The sequence below is a fragment of the Sturnira hondurensis genome, unplaced genomic scaffold (assembly GCF_014824575.4).
Source record: "Sturnira hondurensis isolate 20B ecotype Veracruz unplaced genomic scaffold, ASM1482457v3 Scaffold0008196, whole genome shotgun sequence".
Classification (NCBI taxonomy): Eukaryota; Metazoa; Chordata; class Mammalia; order Chiroptera; family Phyllostomidae; genus Sturnira; species Sturnira hondurensis.
Window position 1 is genome coordinate 1,053,948 of NW_028080827.1, and position 24,907 is coordinate 1,078,854.

The 24,907-nt window shown below is 39.8% G+C and overlaps 1 protein-coding gene across 1 annotated transcript in view; it reads right to left on the reverse strand.

Annotated features, from left to right (window-relative positions):
* Nucleotides 1-845: 845 nt before the first annotated feature.
* Nucleotides 846-24,907, reverse strand: part of SPG11 (SPG11 vesicle trafficking associated, spatacsin) — a 112,640-nt gene continuing 88,578 nt past the window's right edge. Inside the window, exons 28-40 of the mRNA XM_037054510.1 lie at nt 18,800-18,962; nt 16,758-16,972; nt 15,295-16,048; nt 9,909-10,048; nt 8,912-9,110; nt 8,387-8,521; nt 6,278-6,411; nt 5,467-5,574; nt 3,831-3,999; nt 3,292-3,380; nt 2,933-3,088; nt 2,093-2,244; nt 846-1,622 (exon numbers count right to left, since the gene is read on the reverse strand). Coding sequence (XP_036910405.1) covers nt 1,442-1,622; nt 2,093-2,244; nt 2,933-3,088; nt 3,292-3,380; nt 3,831-3,999; nt 5,467-5,574; nt 6,278-6,411; nt 8,387-8,521; nt 8,912-9,110; nt 9,909-10,048; nt 15,295-16,048; nt 16,758-16,972; nt 18,800-18,962 — 2,595 coding nt within the window. The 3' untranslated portion in view covers nt 846-1,441. The remainder of the gene's footprint in view (nt 1,623-2,092; nt 2,245-2,932; nt 3,089-3,291; nt 3,381-3,830; nt 4,000-5,466; nt 5,575-6,277; nt 6,412-8,386; nt 8,522-8,911; nt 9,111-9,908; nt 10,049-15,294; nt 16,049-16,757; nt 16,973-18,799; nt 18,963-24,907) is intronic.

The following is a 24,907-nucleotide window of genomic DNA, read 5'->3' on the forward strand; positions in this document are numbered from 1 at the left end:
TTGATACTGAAAAGTTAAATGACCAAAACCCTCTGACTTTGAAGCCGAAGAAGGTAAACCTCTCCCTTATTGCATTACAAGTCGTGGAATCTCTTGAATGCAGACTGTCTAGTTTATCAGACTATTCTACTGATGAAGTGCTTTGGATGGGGGAGGGAAACCCTCACTGTTTTATTTGCCTGATTTGAGTGTCTGAGAAACAAATTTTTGTTCTCTTAGGCTGCAATGGAACAACTTTAAACAGGGTTTTTGGCATTTCCTTTCCTTTATAAAACATGCTCAGCAAGCTGCACCAGTTAACTACAGTTTGGTAAATTGTTATGTTAACAATTATGACATCTGCAATGTTTTATAAAGCAAATAATTTAATAAAATCACTATTGTGAGGACTTAAATTTTGTGTTACCTCCCAAGAGATATTTTTGGAGAGTACAGAGCACAGCTCTTGGGACTAGAGTTCTCTATACTTACAAAGCTTACTAAATGCTTGATGAGTAGTTAATAGCTTTAAAACAAAAATGATTTGTCAGGCCCTTAATAGTTGTCACTCTAGAGCAACAAAAGTATAGGGCTGCTTTCCTCTTTTTATTTATTTGGGGAAATTGTTTGGTGGTTTAGATACTAAGGCCTAATTAAGTACCTAGAATTATTTATTTGGAGTAACTGAGCTTATAACTCAGGTTATGGCTGTAAGCATAGATTGAGTGATCTTTATTATACATTTTCTTTTAAGCATTTTAGCCAAATTTGTGGTTAGAGTCTTTTTTTGCATCTGTCACAGACTCAAAAGTAGGGACAGAAGAAAAATACTTTTAGTGTCTCTCATGAAGAGGAGGCTCAATCAAAGCTCTGTAGACTACTAACTGGAAGACAGGACCATCCAAATGATTTGAGGAATTAACAGAAAGCAGCAACTACACAGCAATAATTAAGAGCAAATAATGATCATTTTAAGGCAGACAAGGGCTAAGATTTTCTTAGCAGTTAATAATGACATGCACTGAATTTAAAATCTATTTTATTATAGAGGTCAGTTTCTAACTAATGGAAATGTGTATCTGTTCCTTAACTGTGTAAATAATATTAAATTCCTTTGAAACTGGAATCTGTAGGCACAGGTATTCTTTAATCAATATTGTATCATGTCCTAAAGTAAAAGCTATTCTGAGGAAGATGAAACTTTTGATCTTATCACTAATATCTATATAAAATGGTACAGAGGAACAGTCACTTTTAAAACAGGAATTTCCTTATGGAAACTCATTCTTTATCCACTGCTCACAACAGACTGACTGGTATGATCAGTTCTGGGGTTTTATAACTTGGATGACAAAGATCCCCAATGCGTTATTCTACTGTGATCACAAACATCTGTCAGTACCTCATTTCAGGACGAGACAGCAGGCACCTATGTAACCTTGCTCATGTTATCGGAATCCATCTAACCTGCCAGCATGTCCTTTAGACAGCAGCCTGTCTGTGGGTCCTTCAGAAGCATATTTACAACATCATAAAATTTATGTTCGTATGCCAGCTTGTAATACAGGTAGACATCTTCACAACACGTGAGTAACTTCTTCAGGTTTTTCACAGCCATCTCAGTAGGCTGGCGTTGTTTAACTCTGGACAAACAAGAATGTACAGGTTAAGATAATGTAGCTTGAGTGAGGACTGTCAGCCCTGACACTGAATACCTACAGAAGAGAAGGGGTGGTGCTAGACAGACTCTGGGAAACTATCTAAAACTAACTAGCATTAGGGGGCATTTGGTGAACACTGAAATTATTTCATTAAAAATATATCTTAATGCTTACTTTAATTAGAATAAGTTTAGTACACCAAAGGGGACCTCTGATGTTTAGAATTCTGGGCACCTCAGGCTAGCTGAGTACCTGGACTCCCATTTTAAGTACAGAGTACCATAAAGTGTTTTCATTCATCTGTTTGCATTAATTTGTTTTAAAAAATCTCTCCTTTCTGGGCATTCTTGACATCTGTCATCTCAAGCAGAGGAGTGGCTATAGGCATGTTATACTTAGCCATAAAATTCTTTACCATGCCTTAACCAAAGTAGAGGCATTTTAATACTTACTTTTCAGAAATCTCTTCAAATATACTGGTTCTTAATAACCTTTGCTGCTTAAATTCTTCCAAGTAAGTAAAGTCTCCTTTAAGAATCACTTGTTGGTATAGAATTTCAGCCCAATCAGGAACAAAGTCATAGGCCTCAGCCACGATAGAAGCCTTAAAAGGATGGAGGAAGGACACCATTAAAGCCTTTTAAATGTAACATTGAAGGCAGATTGTTGTAGAAAACTTAACACTGTACACTCACACAGTGAATGTCATCATTACCAATCATATTAAAGGCTCTGTCTATATCAGAATTGGTGGAAAGTTTGGTGTTAGTTTGACATTTCCCTTCCCTTAAACCCCCAAACACTGACCTTCAGTGGACTTATAAAACTGTTAAAGAACATTTTCATACTAAACTGTATAAGGAACAATGAAAGGGCTGATTCTCTGAAACCATCCCTCCTCATTAAGGGACTAGAACAGGCTCCTGGAAGCCCTTGACTCCCTGTGTTAACCTGGGTGCACTATTTTGTAAAATGCTGGGGCTGAGAGATGCTTGCAGGATCACTAGCAGTGATGTTTCTCTGAACCTCAACTGTCTGAGGGGCGAAGCTGTCTGCCTCTCTGCTGGCCTACCAGTTTGTCGTACCGTTCCCCACCCTTTGTCCGAACAAGCTAGCAAGAAATACTACCATAGAAAGGCAATTTGTATGTCACACAGCTAACTCAGGAGAACCGCATAGTCCTGGTTCTGTCACTCGCTCTGAGCTCTTAGGCAAGTCACTCAATCTCTGAGTCCCATTAGACAGCAGGAGAGTATGCTAGCAGTGCTAGCTAGATTTTTCTTCCTTTTCACCTGGTAGAACCGAGGCAGGGAGATGATGCAGTCCATCAGCCTGTGGCGGCCCAGGTTGATAAGCATAGTGTTCTGGCCACTGTTCAGAAAATGAATCTGCAGTGTTAGCAACTTGGTGAGCCGGTGACAGTGCAGGGCCTGTCGCACACAGGAGTCCTGAGAGACAGGGTGGAGGGAGGCACAGGTAAAGACTCTGTTGCCATTATCTCCCTCTGAACCCTCCAGAAACTGAACTCACCCCTCTGCCCCCAGTTGGCCCATGGCTCTCTTCCCCTTCACTTGATAGAGCATAGGGACAAAATAATTCCTGAAGAGAGCAAGCCCCAAAACCAGTCTGGAGTAAGACTCCCCTTGGTTACCTTGGCATAGCTCTCTGCTGCATCCAGCATCAGAGTCAGGGCCTTCAGCAGCAGCTGTTTCAGTTGGTGCCCGTCCTTGAGGTTGTCCTCTGCAGAGGAGTAAAGGAAACGTGTGGGTGTGTCTGACTCCCAAGGCTGGCTGCTCCCCACCCCACTCAGTGATCACAAGCCGGACAAGAAATACCCCAGCTTGTGTTCACAGGGAGGTGGAGGTCTCACTGAGGTAAAGGGTATTGGGCCAGGAACACACACAATCTGGAGTAGGATTCAGTGCCCCATCTAGTTCAATTATTTCTGGAACATCAAGGCAGGTTTACATGGTATCAACGTACACACTGGTTCCTGACAGATGACACCTGGATACATGAGCTACAAGAACACCAGATGCCTTCCAGGTCCCCTTCCATCTCCTGTCTGCCCAGTTGGGGCCCCAGTGAGTGGCTGCTAAATGCTGAAGTGGGTATTAGTCACTCTCCATGGGCTCTTGCCCTAAGTCCTAAGGACCTTCCCTGAGGGTGCTTGTTGTGACCTCTGCTCACCCCAGGGCTGAGACTCGATCAGTTTCAGTTGGATGCAGGCGGCTGCCTCATGGTTCTCCCCGATCTCCCTGCACATGCTGAAGCACAGGGCAATCATGTTGTGCTTCTCACTGTCCCCAGGGCGGCAGCGTTTGATGTAGTCGAGTAGGGCCGTCTTCAGGGTACCACTCTGCCCAGAAAAAAAGGGAATGCCGAGGTCTCAAACAGGGACTGTAGGCAGGCAGGATTGGCTGAGTCCCTCGGTTCTGAAAGTTCCTTAAACACTCCCCCAAAAAGGAAAAGACAAAAATGAATATAAAACTTTACACTATCCTGAGTACAAGGAAACAAGTACATCTACTTTGCTGGCAGTGGTATGAACGGTAAAACCTGTCAGAAGGAGCCTTAAAAATGCACGTGTTATTCTAACAATTCCACTTCTAGAAATCTATCCCTAAAGAAATGATGAGAGAAGTGCTAAGATGGATATAATGGGGACATTTAATGGCAAACAATTAGAAATAATCCAGAGGTCCAAAATAAAGGCTAAGGAAATACCACATGGCCATTAAAACTGATGTTGATTTAGGGAATGTTCATGACATGGTTATTAAGTGAAAGAGGCAGACTTTCATATTTGGATGGTATGATATTTTGCTAAAAATATTAAATTTGTATGTATATATGTTTGCAGGTATGTGTGCACAGAAAGGGCCTATACCAAAGTGTTAGCAGTGGCTGTCTCCAGATAATAAAGACAGGGATTTTTTCTGTGTTCTGTTTTCCAAGTGTCTTAATATTGAATATGTATTACTTTTGTAATAAGAAAGTTATTAAAAGAATATTTAAATGCAGAATCAAAAATGCCTCAAAAACCATTTAAATACCCCCTGGGGGATCTTAAGGTGTCCAGGACTTGCCCCTCTCCTGATGACTGGACCAGTCTGTCCTAAAATGAGCCCAGCATTAAGGAGTTTTTCTGCTTGGCCATGCCCAAGTTCCCAGAAGCCAAAAGTATACTGTGGTTTTTAAATCTTCAGTGGTGAAATGGGCTGAAGCAATGAAGCATCAGTTAAATAAATGACTTGAAAATGAGTGACATGCTTGCTATCACATAAGCATGCTGAGGACAGACAAGCCCAAGCCCAAGCCCAAGGGCCTGGCAAGTCAGGTCTTTGCTTCCCAGCCTCCTTCCTGGTTGTTACAAACAGCTCCACAGATTTCCAGGCCCAAGCCTTGGCATTCACTTCCTAACAGCTCAGCAACACTCTTTTTCATGGTCCCCTGAAAATTCTCCACTAAAAATCAGCCCTTAGACATGGCCTTCTGAGTTGGTCAGCTTATTTCTGTGTAGCTCTCAGCAAAGTTTTTTGCCCCTGTCAGAGCAGTCATTAGGACAGTAGATGCAGGCAACAGCTGAGGTGTACATGTACAAACTTATTTTCTTCACTATTTAGCATCTGTTAGCATAATCACTATCTGGTCTGAACTCTGTAACCTTAAGCTACTGGTTACAGTGTATGTCTTGGGGAGGGCTTTAATTCCCTCCTTCTATATACTAGGGGTCTACTCTGGGATTATTCTTAAGAAAGTCTGAGACTCCCGAAGTCAGTAAGTAGTACACGTCATCCTGGAGCTCTGAATACTGTACACCTACCGGATCCAACTTCTTCCGCATCAGCACTTCAAAGTAGTGCTTTTTATGCAGCAATTCAAATATGTATGTCATCTCATTGTACCTTCCAATGCCAGTGAGGAGACGCACCTGGAAAGAGAGAAGGCAGCTTCCATCAGCTTCCCTTAAGAGTTCTCCGAACCAGACCACTACCCTTATCAAGGTTGCTTGCAGATACCAAGCTCCTGGGGTATTGAAGGGCTAATATCTAGGCTGCCATGCTAATCTCCCTGTCCTGTATGCCCAACAAGAGGACATTTCTGGAGGATTCAGAAATGCTAGTCATTGAGATACTATTTGCCGTCCCCACTTCTGTTGTCTCTAGAAGTGACTATCAAGTGTTGAAGTGCCACCCTCCTGGGCAGGCATTCTTCCCCTTCCCACCACTGCTTACTGCAGTGCTCAACAGCTTGCTCAGCCACTTGGATCACTTTCAAACCTACAGTACACAGGAGGCTTGAGTTGTCAGCTCATTTCAAATTAGAGATAAGAGGTAGGTCTGAACCTTCTATTTTGGGGAAAATACAGCTGTCTTAGCCCTCTAGAAAAGCAAACTGCCCTGGCAAGGAGGATGACAGCCCTGGAGTACAGTGTAGGGATCCTCTCAATTTCTCCTTTGGAGCAATCTGATTCTGACAGAACTCAGCCTGGAGCTACCCAGCCAGCTACCGAGTGGGCAGTAATACCCAGGTGGCAAATTCCCTAAGACAACATCAACTCTGAGCTGGTCCCAGCCCATCTGCTCTCTCAAAGGTTTCCTCAGGGTGGAAGGTAGGCATGAGGGTTTACTTACCACCAGCCCATACTCCTCGTTGGGGGCCAAATGGTCATCTGTGAGCAGCCGGGCAGCCTGCAGAACTCGGATGATGCCCTCCATGTGGCATGTCAGCGTGAAGCAGTGATGGGCCAGAATCAGCAGCTCTGTGGCTGGTTAGGTGGGATACTGGTAAGATGGAGCTGTGAACCTGGCCACTCACTGTCTAGTTCTGTGCCAGGCAGGAGGGTGAAGGGGCCTCTACAGATTGGCTGTCTAGAGAAGGCGCTCTCACCAATCCTCTGAGGTCTCTGACCTCACCAGCTCCAGCTGTGGGACAGCCCTCCGACAATATCTACATTCTGTCAGTGATAGATAGCACACCCTCTCCTCAAAGACAATCATGTAGTGACTGCATAGTGACCTTTTGAGGCCTTACACATGAGAACAAGGAATCCTTGACTTCTAATGATGGAGAAACTCTCTGGAGACAAATCGATGGAGTCCATGCCAACCAGAATCCAAGGGCATAATCTGTATCTCAGTGAAGAGTCTTAGGGCCTAATGAAGTGCCATGTGATGTTCTGCACTTCTAATGGCTTTCTAGATTAATGAAAAATCTGACTACATACAAATGTAAAACTTTTACACACAATCACTGTAAGCACAATTAAAAGGCAAACTGGGAAAATATTTACAATGTTGAAGATAGAAAAAAGGTTCCCATACTATGCCTTCTGGGCCTTAGTACCTGTGGAGCACTCCCCAAACCTACTGACCACTGAGCAACCTTGACTACTAATCCATCTGGCCTTGGTTTGGACACTTCCTCCAAAAACCTTTCTTAACCAGCAGTCTGGCTCTTCCTGTGTGACACACCTGTAGTCTGTGGGCTCCAGAGATTGTTGATATACTTGTTCACTATACCCCTGATTTTTAGAGTACCCTGCACATGGTTGGTGCCCTGTAAATACTGTTGAACTGGACTGAGAAGAGATACAAGAAGCAATTTCTTAAATAAAACTCTTCAACCTTTTAAAATATCCATTTATTTGTTCACTAAACCCATAAAATGCCTTTTTTGAGTCTATCAAATTTGCAAAGTGGAATGGGTTCCAAGAAATGCTACTCTCACACTCTGCTTAAGTGGGAATAAGAAGTGATTTGTTTTTGGAGTAAAATTTGACTATATATATAAAGCTTTAAAAATGAGCGTGCTCTTAAATCAGGAGTTTATCTTAGGGAAATAATCGTGGATATGCAGGATCCAGCAGAGGTTACGCTTGCTTGAGTGTGGTTGGTAGGGTAATAATATGGGTGTAATAATTTATAGTGTTAATTTGAACATTTTGCTTGAAATGTCATGGTGTGCTTAAGTGTGATATGTTACAGAATTACATGATGATTTTATAATTAAAAATGGGTGTTATTTTTTAATATAAAAATATTTGCTAGACCCTGTAGATTTGCCTATAAGGACATTCTAAAACAGAAAATTGGAAACAATCTAAAGGCCCCACAATAGGGCATACAATTTTCAATTGCATATAAGAGAAATACTGCGTAACCATTAAAGGTGATATAGGAGAATATTCAATGTAATGGAAAGATGATAATGATAGCATATTCATTAAGCAATTATAAACACTATGTACAGTCTAATGCCATTTTTGAAAAATAAAAACCTACAGATTTGTATAGAAAAACATCAGAGGGACACATACTACTTAATGCCTGTAATGAACTAGACACTGGAGAAAGTGAGCAGGTTTTTAAATCATACAGACCAGATTCAAATACCAGTTCTGTCATGTATTAGTTAAATTGATCAACTTTTATAAGTTTCACTGTTCTTCTAAAATGGGGACAAAAATATCCACTTTGCAAAGCAATTTAAGAGTAAAATAAAATAAATACACCAAATGTTATAAGGTTGCTTTTTTGTGTGATTTTAAACTTTGGGTTGCTTTCCCATATGTAGTTTCTAAACTTTCTTCAATAAACTTACAGCTTTATAAACTGCGCTGGAGGGGTAGGGATCCAGAGCAGGAAGAAGGACCAAACTGAACTTTGGAAAGACTAACTCTGGAAGATTTCTTGGAGATCTCCTTGGGCCCCAAACATGTAAGAAAATGGGCAAAAACTTACTGCAAGACAGTTCCCCATGGGGAACAGAGGAAATCTTTTCCAACAACTTCATGCCTACCAAGGTGTGGTCTTGACACAAAGCGGTCAGCTGAAGAAATGTCTGGCTTTCCTCTGCGGGGGTGATCTGCTTATGTCCTGTTCAGAAAGATGTGGAGAAAGGCGCAGGCATTACCGAGACAGTTGAGAGAGAGATTAAAAGCTCCATGCTGCCCAGGCCTGGGTACTAGTAAATAATGCTGAAGGAGTTCCCAGTGCAGCCCTCCTCTTGGCCTACTGGGCATCTTACAGAACAGGAGTTCATTAGCTCAGAGAAAGGCACAGCTATTCTAAGAATCATCATAAAACAATAAAAGAACAAAGGCCAACAATAACAAAATAAATGCAATGTGTTTTCCTCTAAAGAGTGCAGCCTGGCACTTGAGAGGGCAGCATGCAGGATGTACGTGAACATAACATCCAAATCCTTGACACAGGGTACTTGTGAAAATTGTCTGAAAGGCTGGGAAGGCCTGGAGGGCAGGGTACCTGTTCCCTCTGATGGGGACAGCAGCTCACGGGTCACCTCTTCAGCCACTAGCTCAGCCACCCTGTCTGGCTCAAGGCCCTGGGTGCTAATGAAGGCTTGGGCTCGCTTGCATCGATCGGGCCGCTGAGAAGCCAAGATTGTGCGGAGCATGGCCTCACCATCTTGGGTGGCAACATCTGTGTAGGAACAGCCCAACTCCTGAGAAGAAGGCAAAGTCAGTCAAAGCTATTGTTAGGAGCCAGGGAAAAGCTAGCCTTTTCTGAGTTCTGATGTGGACCGGCTTGATGGCTCACCCTGAGCAGGAATCTTAGAAGAGGCAAGCACTGTATTCTATCTTTTTCTATCACTTCACCTAAGGAAGGAAAGGCTTGTCTTCAGAAAGCATCAGGTGAGTTATCTCATGTTGAACATTGAGCTATTCAAATGTTATGAAACATGAGAAAGTTGAATGAAAGGCAAGAGCCCCTTCCATGTCCCCACAGTAGCAGCAAAACCCTCACTTTCCAAAGAAGTCTCTGAACCTTATCCAAGGCAAGGGCTTTAGTGTTCTACTTTATTTCTCTCGTGCTCTTCCACTTCATGCACAGGCTGCTGTTTTTCTCCTTCAGTCAGCACAAATCCACAAACAATTCCTGGCTGCTCTAGCTCCTGTCTTTAGGGTCATGACATTCCATTTTATTTTATTTTAAAACTTATTTTGGGCTTTCCCTCATATGGAAAGGTCCAAACAATTCTAAAGCAAAACCTAAGATATTAGGGTTAGAAGGGACCCTTGTGGTCAAATCACTTATAGACCAGAACTAGGGGCCTAGAGAAGTGAAATGTCTTGCCCTAACTTCTGGTTGGCTTGGCCTGGCACCCTCCCATGACCCCCAAGGGATGGATTTACAGGGGCCAACATCCTGACAAGAGCTCTATTATGCCCAACTTTCCACCGCCAGCTTCCCTCCCTTTCAAAGGGAGCTTAATATGAAGGTGTTATGCTTTGGCACCTACCTTGGAAAGTTCATACAGGCAGAGGACCCGCCGGCAGTAGTTTTTTCCATGGAGGCATCTGCTTGTCAGAATTTCGAGATTAGTTACAACTTCATCATTGGGGGGCAGCATCACAAATGACTGACTATCCAGACTTGAAGCTGGAAGCAAACAGAGATTGAAGGGGGTGGTAAAGTTTAAACCTCTTCCCAGTTCACTCTCTACCTCTCTGCCCACAGCTTCCTGCATTGCACCATCATGAGTGCCCCTGAGTCTGGGACCACTTCTGACAGGGCCCATACCCCACTTAAACTTCTTTCATTGCCTTTTTCCAGGAAATTCCAAGCTGAAATATTTTAAAGGTCTCATGGGCTACAAAAGACTCAAAGCCGCCTAACTGATGACACTCGAGCAGTTATCATCAAAGCTGACTGCTAGACTCTCCTCTACACCTCCTCCTCCTCTCAGTTTCCCCTTACATCAAATAAGTCACCAGGTCCAGCTGACTATATCTCCAAAACATCTCTCCAATCACTACCCTTACTTCCAACCTTCATCAACCTGCATCTAAGAGGTTGTTACTATTTCCTGCTGTTAGCCTCCCCTCGCCCATAGGTCAATCTTCCACATATTCAGCATGATCTTTCTAAAATTCAAATCACACAAAAAATTGTCTGGATGAAGGGAATAGTAAAATTAGAATATACTTCTGATTTTAAAAAAATTCTTACTCTGAAATAGAAGAAAACTTTCTTAATTTGATCAAGTGTTTCTATTAGAAAAAAATATTTACATAACTGTTTCTAATAGAAAAACAAAATTAAAAATCTAAATCTGTATCAATAAAGCATTGTGTTATTTCGAAGAATTTAGTGAGGGTGGTGTTGAATGGGTTACATTCTACACTTCTGTATTGTGTTATTTGTTACAATGAGTGTGTAATACAATACTTTTGCATTTAAAATACTATCCATTAAAAAACACGCATTAAAGATAAAAGTAAAAAGGAACCCGGACCATGTTATCCTCCTTCTTAAAATCCTTCAGTGGGGGTTCCAGTTCTAGGCGAGGTGGAGTACAGTCACTCCACCCTGTCTCCCCTATGGAACCCCATGTAAAACCTGCCCACTGCTGTAGACAGCGCTATGTGAGCACTCTGAGATGGAAACAGTGGCAGGTGGGTCAAAGATGACCAGAACTTCCATGTCCTTCTCCCCTAGTAACCTCCAGCCTGAGTACAGTGCCACCTAAAACCCAAAACCAAGCAGTAAGGATCACAGAGAGAGTGTGCTCCCCAGGGAAAATCCTCTAGTATGGACTCGAGGAGTAGAAATGGGAACTCCTACTGTTCATTCTCTCTCATCTCAGCTCCTAAGCAACCCCTTGCCCTTAGTGGTAGAGGCTGAAGCAGCGGCTGGCGAGAGTCAAAACACAAAGGGGAACCTCCTTTTCAGATCGGAGGAGATCTGGTCCCACGAGGGTGGAGTGAACTCATTCTTTTTTGCATTAGCCTCCCGTAAGTTGGTCCTGAATGCAGGCAAGTCAGGGAAGTGCATGACAGAATGGGGTGATTAAACCTCCAGCTTCAGGCCCAGAGGACTGAAAAGGGAAGCCTCAAGAAGACAAAAGTACTTGGGAGGAAGATTCAGGAAAGCAACACAAAGGTGTTTACAAACACTAGGGCTCACTCTTGGGCTTTGATGCATGAATCTGATCCTAACCAGCCTATCAAAGATTCTGAGAATTGAATGAACAGATAAACCATTACTCAAGTTGCAGAATGACCTCAGGATGACACACACAAAGATGGATCTGAACAGTAATACAAAGAATTTGGAAACTGAACTGAGTTAGCCCATAGAAAGTGGGTCAGAACTTGTAGCCTAAACCTAACCAGGTCAATTGCCTGCTATAAAATATCAACATTCTTCATAGGATTTAAATAAGACTCAATGTCTCATAACATACTCTTCAAAATGTCTAGATGCAACATAAACCTACACAACATACAAAAATAGAGAAAAATCTCAACTCATGAAAAAAGACAATCAACAGATGATAGTCGGTACTAAAATGACACAAATGTTGAAATTGATAAAGACTTTAAAGCAGCTATTATAGAAATGTTCCAAAAAGCAATCATGGATGCTCTTGAGACAAACAGAAAAACAGAAAGCTTCAGCAAAGAAATAGAAGGTGTAAAGAAGAATAAAATGGAAATTTTAGAACTGAACAATAACTGATATTTAAAAATCACAGAAATAAAAAAACTCAATAGTAGCATGATAATGCCAGGAAAAAGAGTCAGCGAAATTGAAGATAGATGGATAGAAATTATCCAATCTAAACAACAGAGAGAAAAAAGGACTGGAAAAAATGAACAAAGTCTCAGGGACTTGAGACACTAACAAAAGTTCCAAGATTCATGTCCCAAAAGGACAAGAGTAAGAGTATGGTTCTGAAAATGTATTTGAAAAAAAGTCTGAAAACAACTAAAATTTGGTAGAACACACGAACCTATAGTTCAAGAAGCTCAGTGAATCCTGAATAGGATAAATACTAAGAAATACATGCCCAGTCACATTATCAACTAATTGCTAAAGACTAAAGACAAAAAAATCTTGCAAAGAAAAAAATGCGTTATCTACTTGAATAACAATTTTAAAAATTTGAAAAAAGAAAAATGCATTATCTATAGGGGAAAAATATAGTTCAAATGATTACAGATTATTCATCAGATACAATGGATGTCAAAAGAAAGTGGTACAACATTTATAAGTGCTTTAAAAAAGGTGTATTTATATATAATATATAATATATATTTATTTTACTTATATTTATTATTTAAATATATATATATGTTAAATATTTTATTTATTATTTTTAGAGAGGGGAAGGGAGGAAGAGAGGGAGAGAAACATAATGTGTGCTTGCCTTTTACATGCCCCCTACTGGGGACCTGGCCCACAACCCAGGCATGTGCTCTGATTGAGAATGGAACCAGCAATCCTTTGGTTCACAGGTCCACACTCAATCCACTGAGTCACACCAGCCAGGGCAAAAATAATGAATATTTTATATCCAGCAAAAACTCTCTCTCAGAAATAAAGGTCAAATAGACACATTCTTTTTTTGTATAGTTTTATCCTCACCTGAGGACATACTTATTGATTTTTAAAGAGAAGAAGAGCCCTGGCTGGTGTGGCTCAATGGATTGAGTGAGGGCCTGCAAACCACATGATCGCGGTTCGATTCCCAGTTGGGGCACATGCCTGGGTTGCAGGCCAGTTCCCGGTTCCCAGCAGGGTATGCATGAGAGGCAACCATGCACTGATGTTTCTCTCTCTCTCTCCTTCCCCTCTAAGATAAAGAAATAAAATCTTTAAAAAAATTAAATAAAGAGAAGAAGAGAAAAATTGATATGAGAGAAGAATATCAATCAGTTGCCCCTGGTATGCACCACAACCAAGGACCAAACCCACAACCTAGGCATGTGCCCTGACCAGGAATTAAACCTGTGACCATTCACTTTAGAGGATGTTGCTCCAACCAACTGAGCCATATTGGACAAGGCAAGATATACTTAGATGAAGAAAAACTAATAAAGAAAAATGAAGAGAATCTGTTGCTCACAGACAACTCTAAAAGAATTACTAAGAGAAGCCTTCAGACCTGACCAGATGGCTCAGCTGGTAGGAGCATTATCCTGTACACCAGGGTTCAGTCCCTGGTTGGAATGCATATGAGAGGTAACCAATGGATGTTTCTCTCTCTTTCTCTTTTCCTTCCTCTCTCTCTAAAATCAACAAACATATCCTCTGGTGTGGATTTAAAAAAAGAGAGAGAGAAGCCCTTTAGATAGAAGGAAAAAGAAATATCAGAGGGGAAAGCAATAAAAGTTGTAAATATCTGAGCAAATATAATAAATTATTTTCCCTTTGTATTTTTAAAAACATATTTTTTGGTTGAAAGCAAAATTTGTAGCATTATTTCATGGGGCTTACAATGCATGTGGATATAATAAGACAACTAGGATATAAAGGGAGAGGAGTAAATGATCTACAAGTGGTAAAGTTTTTGCATTCTAGTAAGAAATAAAATACTGACTTTAAGTATACTGAAATGTCAATAATGTAGAATGTGTAATCCCTGAAACAAACAATTTAAAAGCCTATGTGAAGATATATAGTCAAAATCACAATAAACTAAAATGGGAGACTAAAAATGTTCAAATCACCCAAAAGACAGGAAAAAAAGGTTTCCTCAAAAACCACAAACTACAAAAATTAACTCAAGGCAAAAAAGATAAACCTGTTTAGTCATACAAACTATGAGAGAAATTAAATTCATAATTTAAAATCTTCCAAAACAGAAATTTTTCCATTCAGATTGTTACTGGTAAATTCTAATGAACATTTAAAGAGAAATAACATTATTTCCACACCATGTTTTCCAGAAAACAGATGAGTGTTTCCAACTCATGAAACCAGCATTACCCTGATTAACAATGATACTCAGTATAAAATAAAAAGTATATACTAATATTCCTCATGAACATAAATGCAAAAATTCTCTAATAGCCAACTGGTTCCAGTAATATATCAAAAAGGATAGTGTTCCATAACCAAGTGGGGTTCTTCCTGGGAATGCAAAGCTGGTTGAATATTTAAAAAATCAATTAAACTTATAGTCTAAAGAAAAAAACACATGATCACATCAATGGATCCAGAAAAAAACAAGACAAAATTCAACAGTGATTCAAAACCCTCTGCAAACTAGGAATAGAAGGGACCATCTTCAACATAGCAAAGCATATCTTCAAAACACCTACAGTTAATATCATACTGAATAACGAAAAACTGAATGATTTTTCCCTAATATCAGTAACAAAGCAAGGATGTCCACTCTGACCACTTCTATGCAACATCATACTGAAAGTTCTAGCCAGGGAAATAAAGGAAGAAAAAGGCATACAGATTGGAAAGGAAGAAATAACACTGTCTATTCATGATATGATTGTCTCTGTAGAAAAATCCCCAGGAATCTATAAATAAACCCCCAGTCGATAAGTGAGTTTAGCAAGGATACAAGGTTAACACAAAAGCCAACCATATTTCTACATAATATCAGTGCACAATTGGAACCATGAGGACTGTTTGTATAGAATACATTTTAATGAACTAGTTACAAGTCAGATGGATTCCCTCTAATTTTGATACACAGCTAATTAAAAGACCAGGTAGTTCTATTTCATCCACTAGTTAATTTCCTAGTTTATGGATTACCTGAAAAGAGTTGCTATCCTCTTAACTTAGTGTAAATATTATGTCAAAGGGACCATTTTCTTCCTGGAAAGAGTGCCAACACACTGTTTAGAACTCAGGGCAGTTTGATCTCTTTTACTTACTGCTTGGGGCTTTCCTTAGAGGAATGTGAGGTTCTTTTTCTTCCTCCAGCAGTTCAGCACTTTGTAGGAGAGCATGGATCTCTGTATGTAGGTCATCCACACTAGCTTCCCCTGAAGCCAGCGCTCTGCAGTGCAATACCAAGGCAACATCTTGGTTATAGAAATGAAAATACCGGCATACTCTACTTGCTTCATGCACACAGCCATCATCCAATAGGCGCCCAATCAAAAAGTTTAGTGATTCCTGCTCTTTCCAATCTAGTCTGTTCTCACAAGTCTCTTTAGATGGAAGACCATTGAGTTCTAAGTATTTTGATGTGTTCAGAGCAGCCAACTTAGAGAATGAAAACTCACTGGCTAAGCTATCAAAGGGAAGTTCACCACTAGTTGAGATCTGTTGAGAAAATCTGGGCTCTATTTCCTCCTGGTTTCCTCTGAGGGTGTGCTGGGTGATACGGCAGAGCCAGATCTGCTTCTCCAGCTCCTCCAGCTTCTCCACAGGCACGGGGTCCTCCTGAGCAAGCCAGTGTCCTGCCAGGGTGAGCAGCAGATGGCGTTCTTCAGTGCTGCTCTGTCCCTCCTCATTTGGGTACTCACATGCCACAAGGGCCTGGGCTGAGAAAAAGGAAGAGGCTGCTTTGCTTGAAATGGAATTTTTCTTAAAATTCTCATGGCATTTTTTCCAGAAGTCAATTCTTGCTTGTTTCAGGGACCACTGGTCAATGTGTTTTAAGGTCTGCATTTCTTGTGTTATCTGTAAAATTTAATGATGTGAGTCAGCCTTTCCCAGATAAGGGTATCATAAATGCTACTGCTCTCTAATTACAACACACTTTTTAAAACCAAGTCAGAAGACGTGGGACATGGCTACAGATGATCCTGGGTATTTTATTGGGAAAGTTAAGGTATGAAAAACAATTCTAAATTTATCTAATTAAATAGGATTCAAGGACAGCCACCTTATATTTAATTCTATCCAAAGGAATTAAATTATCCTGTAAATAATCCTGTAGATTATCCTGTAAGCTAACCTTACATTTAAAACATACATTCTTCAGTAATGGGAATCCCATGCTCATCCATTTCTGAAACTAATGTGTGTCAAAAGTAAAAAAAAAAAAGAAAACTCATCTCCTATAAATTACATGGCTCATTTGAGTCTTTGTTTAATTCTGATTCAAAAAGCTAAGATTTTAGCCCTGGGTGGTGTGGCTCAGTGGATTGAGTGCCAGCCTGAGAACCAAAGGGTCACCAGTTCAATTCCCAGTCAGGGCACATACCTGGGTTGCAGGTCAGGTCCCCAGTGGCAGGCATGTGAGAGGCAACCAACTGATGTATCTCTCACACATTGATGTTTCTCTCCCTCTCTTTTTCCCTCCCTCCCCTCTCTCTAAAAATAAATAAATAAAAAATATTTTTTTAAAAAGCTAAGATTTTAAATAACGTAAAAGACTTAATGTTACCTCTTCAATAACCAAGTTGTCCACAGGTAACTCAGCTAATTCTGCTACCCTTCTAGCCGATGCAAACTGTCCATTTGTCTCCAGTTTTTCCAAAATAAATCTACATTCATGCTGAAAATTCTCAAGGCTATAGCTGTTAATAATTACATGATTAATAGTTATGGAAGTATCCTTCAAAATTTGGCTTAGGACACACAGCTTCTTTATATCTGGACCTGTGCCAAAGAGAAGAGAATATAAACATTTCATCAATAAAATGCCACTATGGCATTTTAAGAGTAACTAAATATCAGGAGGGAAATATATAACTTTAACATAATAATGTGATTAAGGGAAAAACAAAAATATCTTTTTTTTTACTCTTTTTGAAGAGCAGAGGAAGCCATAGGCAGCTCCTCTACAGAAGAACTATTAGAGGTTGGCACATGGACTCAATCCACATATCTGGCTTTAAACACAGGTTAGAGGTTGGTAGTCTACTGTGTAGCAGCAACTCAGTCAATCTTGAAAAGATCTGGCCATTCATTCAAGTCAGTCCCATCTCTTTCTGGATTTTTCTCCTACCTTGAACAAATTTGTTTCTATGACTATTCACTCACTCATTCAATGGGGTGTCATGTGGATTAAGACACAGAATTTATAGGGCAGTTGAAACTGAAGCTGGCTGAGAGCCAAAGCTGTGTGTAATGTGGCACACTGTATTTGGAATGGAGCACCACTTGCTCCTCCGGTTATCTATCTGTCTAACCTGGTGAGACCCAGCTGAGCTCCTCTGAGACATCAGCTGAGACCTCCAGCTGATGTCTCTGAGAAATTCTTACCATCAGTAACACTGGGAATGCTCTGCCAACAGCTTATGTGGCTAGGTTTGCTCCCACTCCCAAAAAGTCTGTGAGAAGACTATGTGTGCCCTACCATAAAGGAAGAGTCTAAAAACATTCCATAACAGCCTGCTCCCAGTGGCACCTGCTGTGGTCTGATTTCGGCAGTTCCAGTGACAGTGCAGCATCCTGCACAATAACCACCAGCGTGAGCTAAGTTCCTTTGCTGGCATCATATAAAAAACAGGTTTTAAAAAAACATTTCTTTTCTCCAAGCACATATGTGGCACACACACAAATATTCTATAAAATATAATTTAATTAGATTACATGAACAAAAGCATTATAGTAATGTTAACAATCTAGACAATCCTTGTAATTTTTCATAGATAGAGTAACTTTGACAGGAAAACAGAAAATTCATTTCTGAAAGAAAAACTTACTAAAGATTAATGAAAACACTGATATGTTAAGAGGATCTACTCTTTGGTTTACATAGTTATCTTCTGTGCCCTGCACGTACATGTGGGGAACAGCCCTCTTTTCTTCCAGTCACTGGCCTCACAGCCTACAACAGTGACAGTGTGCCCAGCACTCTCTGTGTTCTGTGCAAATGTGAGCTCTCCAGCTGAAGGTGTGAGTTTAAATGTAGTAAAATAACCCTAGCAGTGAAAATGTCAGAATCTAGTGTCAAAGAATAATATTATTATTCAACAAACACTTGAAATTATCAAACAGGTAGAAAAGAGGGTAAGACAATGTTGGTTTCATTCAATAAGCAACAAGCTTAGATACTGCCAATGTCTGGAAACACCTGCAAAAAATAAGCACAATTTGTCTTTGAAACCCTCAAAATGAATTAGGTGTTCCTGAAACAAGTCTGTGACCCTGAGCAATGATGACATGTTTAGGTTACTTGACAAAAAAAAGAATGACAGTGACAGGCTAGTGCAGAGGCTAGCCAGGGGGTAAATGTGGCTATTTGACAGCTGTTTAGAATGAGTAGATAGTTCTACTGTTTACGTGATACGCTGTTGTTCTATGCTCTGAATGCTTTAACCATAACTAAAGTTTCACGACCTCGTCTTCAAATCTGTTATGGACCGTAAATGTAATGTCCTATGTCATATGCATTTTAATTTCCTGAATGCCCTTCTAAAATATGTTAAAATTAAGAATGCTAACTTCTTAACAGCAACCTAAATGTAAGGATTGTCTTACCATCAGAGAAGAGGTGCTCTATTCCAACAAACAGCTGTAAAAGCTTCCCCAGCTCATACTGGGTCCTACACTGCTGCAGCATAAGCTTCAGAAGAAAACACACTTGCTCTTTCAGCCATGGAACAGGGATGGCAGCATGGACCTTTATGGCTGCTGTTTCAAGCTATAAAAAAAGAAGAGGGTCAGGGAAAGTGGTTTCACAGGAAAAGCAAATCAAAACCTCCAAAAGTGGGAATATATATATGAAAACCAACGTGCTATCAAAAGTCACTTCCTATCACAAAAGGGGATGCTCCTTCAAGTCCTTTCAATAGTAGGAACCTGTAGTGTGGCTCAGAAGAGTGGCAAAAACAAGCCCTCCTTGGCAGCTGTGTAGTTTGCCTCTTTGGGAGCCATCTCTGTGTAGAGACCTGTGTGTGAAAATCAAAGATGGGAAAGAGACCTAAGACTACTTTGGGGTAAACTGATGTAAATACCCCCAGTTACTGACTACCAAACAGCCCTGTGAGTTGCTGTGAATTAACAGACATATTTCACTTAAGAGCTACTTCAGAGGATATAGGCCTGCTCTGGAGCCCAGATTTGATATTCATATATGAAGGAAGACCTCTCAGACTTGCTTAACACTGCCGAACTGATTCTACTAGTTAGCTTGTACTTTATAATATTGCTGGAGACAGATCTCAGTGAAGAAGCCTGGATTTATGTCATTTCAATGTAATGCTAAAAACAGTAATAGGAAAATGACCCCAAGTAGCAGGCCTCATTAGTTTGAATCAGATCAGTCTTTATTTACTGGTTTACCTACCTTTGTTGCTCTAGAAAGAGGGACTGCAGCAGGCAGATCTTGGAGCTGGTTAAAGGAAAAAATATATGGAAATGAAGGACTGAGACAAGAATGGAGAAGCTGCACTGTCTCTCTGCAGGAAGAAGGAGCAGGCGCAGTCAGGTAAGAAGAATAAGAAACCTGGGAGGACCCAACATGAAACTCTAACTGATAAGCTGAATTTCATTAAAGTTAAAAACTTCTGCTCTAAAAAAGACAATGTCAAGAGAATTGGAAGACAAGCCACAGACTGGGAGAAAATACTGTAAAAGACACACCTGAAAAAGGACTTTTATCCAAAATATGTAAAGAACTCTTTAAACAATAAGAAAACAAACAACCCTATTAAAAAAATGGGTCAAAGACCAAAATATCCAGAAGGCAAATAAGCATATGAAAAGATGCTGAACATCATGTGTCCTCAGGGAAATGCATATTAAAACAGCAAGACCCCTGGCTGGTGTGGCTCAGTTGGTTGGAGCACTGCCCCCAACTGGAAGACTGCAGATTCGATTCCTAGTGAGGGCACATGCCTAGGCTGCAGGTTTGATTGCAGGTCTGGGTACCTACGATCCCCAGTCTGGGCTCATATGGGAGGCAACCAATGTTTCTCTCTCTCCCTTCCTCTCTGTCTAAAAGCAATGAAGACATGTCCTCAGGTGAGGATAAAAAACAAACAACAAAACAACAAAACAACAATGATATATCACAGCATACCTATTAGAATGGCCAAAATCTGGAACACCAACATACCAAAGGCTTGCAAGAACATGGAGACGCAGGAAATCTCATTAATTGTGGGTGGAAATGCAAAGCTGTACAACCTCTTTGGAAAACAGTTTGGTGGCTTCTTATGAAACAAAACCTACTCTTATACCATATGTCCCACCAATCATGCTCCTTTGTATTTACCCAAAGGAGGTGAAAACTTGTATCTACACAAAATCCTGCAGGTTTATGAAAACTTGGAAGCAAACTGGATATCTTTCAGTAGGTGAATGGATAGGCTGTGGTACATTCAGAAAGCGTAACATTATTTGTCATTAAAAAGAAAGACATGGAGAAAACTTAAGTGTATATTACCAAAAGAAGCCAATTTGAAAAGTCTACATTTTATATGATTCCAATTATAGCACATTCTGGAAAAGGCAAAACTATGGAGATAGTAAAAATATCAGTGGTTGCCAGGGGTTGGGGACAAGGAGAGATGAATAGGTGGAATACACAGGATTTCTAGGGCATTACAAATACTCTGTATGATAGTATAATGATGGAGTACACTTGTCCAAATGTATACCCAAAGAATGTACAACACCAAGAGTGAATCACTGTGGACTCTGGGTGATTATGATGTGTCAAACGGAAGTTCATCTTGGTAACAAATGGACCATTCTGGTTAATGATACTAATAATGCGGGTACAAAAGAAATTCTGTGCTTGCCTATCAATTTTTTTGTGAACTAAAACTGCTCTAACAAGTAATTCCTTAAAAATGGGGAGGGGGAAGATGGCAGAACAGAAAGCACAGGGAATCGCTCTCCACATCTATATAATGATTACACTGGCAGAATCTGTCCAATGCAACTATTTTGGAACTCTGGAGTCTGTTATGACTTGCAACTTACAGTGGAAGACTTGGGAGATAAATTGCAATAGTTATGGTTAATTTCAGTCCTTAGCATAGTAGCATCTACCCATTCCTCAATCCCAGTCACATGGTTGGCAGCTGTCAATCTCTGTTCTTGAAGCAGTTGCACGCAGTTTACAGGAGTGTGTGGATGGAGTGTGGGGGAAGACCCAGCCTTCCAAATATAGATCTGTACTCTGATCACTGATTGCTGCCTCTAATCACAAAGGTGCAAAGAGGTAAGCATCCATTTTTGTTTTACCTCCCCAACTGCTGCGAGACCCACCCACTCTAGCTTAAACAGCTTCCAAGGGATTTAAAGGGCTGGTACCCTTTTCTCCCCCCTTCACTTTTTTGCTTTTTCTCCTTTCAGAACCCAACATTAAAGACTAGGACAGCCCTGGCTGGTGTGGCTCAGTGGATTGAGTGCCAGCCTGCAAACCAAAAGGTTGCCAGTTCAATTCCCAGTCAGGGCACATGCCTGGATTGTGAGCCAGGTCCCCGGTAGTGGGAGCTTGAGAGGCAACCACACATTGATGTTTCTCTCCCTTTCTTCCCCTCTCTCTAATAATAAATAAACTCTTAAAACAAAAGAAAGTATATTTTTAAAAAAGAGAGAGAAAAGACAAGGAACAGGAAAGTATAGCCTATTCAAAAAGAGAAAAAAAATCAATCAACAAAAACTGTCTCCAAAAAAGACCTTATGACACATAGACTATATGAAACATCAAAACAAATATTTTAAAGATACTTAGTTCTCTGAGTACAGAGAGCTACGGAAGATTTGAAAAAAGTCAAGAAACTTATTTGTGAACAAAATGGAAATATCAATAAAGAGACAGAAAACCTAAAAAGAAACAAAAAAGAAATTCTGGAGCTAAAAGTACAATAATAACTAAAATGAAAAAATTACTAGAGGAATTCAAAGGCAGATTTTGGCAGGCAAAAGAAAAAAATGGCTAACTTTCAGATAGGACAGTGGAAATTATTGAGTAAAAGGAAGAGAAAAAGTCAACAGAGACTAAGGGCACCTGGGACATCATCAAGAGGACCAAATATATATCATGGGAGTCACAGGAGAAGAGAGAAAGGGGTAGAGAAAGTATTTGAAGAAAAATGGCTGAAAGCTTCCCAAATTTGACAAAAGACATGAATATAAATATTTGAGAAGTTCAATAAATCACATTTATGATGAACTCAAAGATACCCACAGAGACACATTATACTCAAACTTTCAAAAGACAAAGACAGAATCTTGAAAGCAGCAAGAAATGACTAATCACATATAATGGATCCTCAATAAGATTATTGAGACAGATTTCCCCAGAAAATCTGGAGGCCAGAAGACAATGGGTCAACACATTTAGTTGTTCAAAGGAGAAAAACCCTGCCAACCAAGAACCCTATATCTAGCAAAACTGTTTTTCAACAGTGAGGGAGGCCTTGACTGGTGTGGCTCAGGGGTTTAGGAGCTACCCCACAAAGGAAAAGGTCAACGGTTTGGTTGCAGGTCAGATTATGTGCCCAGGTTGCAGGCCAGGTGGGTATGTGAGAGGCTACTGATTGATGTTTCTCTCACACACTGATGTTTCTCTTTCGCTCCCCCCTTGCTCCCCGCTTCCCCTCTCTCTAAAATAAATAAATAAAATCCTTTTAAGTATATTTTAGGAATTACGCTGTTACAATTGTCCCACTTTTTTCAATATGCCCTCCTCCACCCAGTACCCCCCTTCCCTCCAGCAATCCCCATTCTTGTTCATGTTCATGGGTCATGTGTCTAAGTTCTTTGGTGTCTCCCTCTTTTATATCATTCTTAACATCTCCCTGTCTATTTTATTCCTACCAATTATGCTTCTTGATCTCTGCACCCTTTCCCCCTTTCTCCCCCTTCTCTCTCCCAGCTGATAACCCATGATCCCCTTACCTATGATTCTGTTCCTGTTTGGGTTGTTTTCTCAGTTTGTTTTTGTTTTTATTTTTAAGATTTATTTGTTGATAGTTGTGAGTCTGTTGTCATTTTAATGATCACAGGTTAAAGACATAAAACAAATGAAACTCCATGTTGCTAGATTGGATAATAATGTCTAAATGTCAATATTATACAAAGCAATACAAATTCAAAGCAATCCCTGTTAAAATCCCAATGTTTTCACAGAAATAGAAAAACCCATCCTACCATATAGAATTTCAAAGGACCTCAGAGAGCCAAAACAATCTTGGAAAAGAACAAAACACACTTACTTACTAAAACTTACTACAAAGCTACAGTAATCAAAATTGTGCAGTACTGAAATAAAAACAGACACATAGACTAACGGAATACAACAGAAAGCCCAGAAATAAATCCTTGCACACACGATGAAATGATTTTTAACAAGGATGCCAAAATAGTTCAATGAGGAAAGAACATTCTTTTCAACAAATGGTGCTGGAAAAACAATATCCATATGCAAAAAAATGAAGTTGGACCCTAACCTAACAAAACATACAAAAATTAACTCCAAATGGACAAAATATCTAAAACAATACAATTAGCAGAAAACATAGGATAAAAGCTTTACAACACTGGATTTGGCAATGATCTCTTGAAAATGACACCAAAGGTGCAGGTAACAAGAGAAAAATATACAAATTGGACTTCATGAAAATTTAGTAATTTTGTGTATAAAAGACACTATCAAAAGAATAAAAAGGCAACTCACACAATGGGAAAAATATTTGCAAATCATATACCTGGTATGGGATTAATATCCAGACTATGAGAGAATTCCTAAAACTCAACAACAAAAAACCAAACAACCCAATTCAAAAATGGGTAAAGGACTTGAATAGACATTTCTCAAAAAAAAAAAGATATACAAATGGTTAATAAGCATATGAAAAGATGCTCAATATCACTAATCATTAGGGAAATGCAAATCAAACTACAAGATACAATCACACACCTATTAGGATGATTACTACAAAAAAAAACCAACAAACCAGAAACCAAGTATTGGTGAGGATGCAGAGAAATTGGAACCCTTTTGCACTATTGGTGGGAATATATAGTCACTAAAATAGTATGGTGGTTCCTCAAAATATTAAAAATATAATGATCATACCATTCATCAATTCCACTACTGAGTAGACACCCAAAAGAATTAAAAGCAGGATCTCAAAGAATTAATTGTACACCATGTCATTACAGCATTATTCACAATAGTGAAAATGTGGAAGCAACCCAAATGTCCATCGATGGATGAATGGACCAGCAAAATGTGGTGTATACATGCAATGCAACATTATTCAGCATTAAAAATGAAGGAAATCCTGGCATATGCTATAACATGGATGAACTCTGAAGACATTATGCTAAGTGAAATAAGCCAGTCACAAAAAGACAACTACTGTATAGTTCTACAGTATAAATTCTAATTACATGAGGTACTTAGAGTAGTCAAAATCATAAGGACAGAAAGCAGAGTAATGGTTGCCAGGGGCTAGAGACAGGGGGAATGAGTTATTGCTTATTGAGTATAGTTTTGGTTTTAGAAGATGAAAAGAGTTATTATGGAGACAGATGGTCGTGATGGTGTTACACAATATTGTGAGTGTATTTATTTAACACCATTGAACTGTACACTTAAAATGGCTAAGATGTTAAATGTTATGT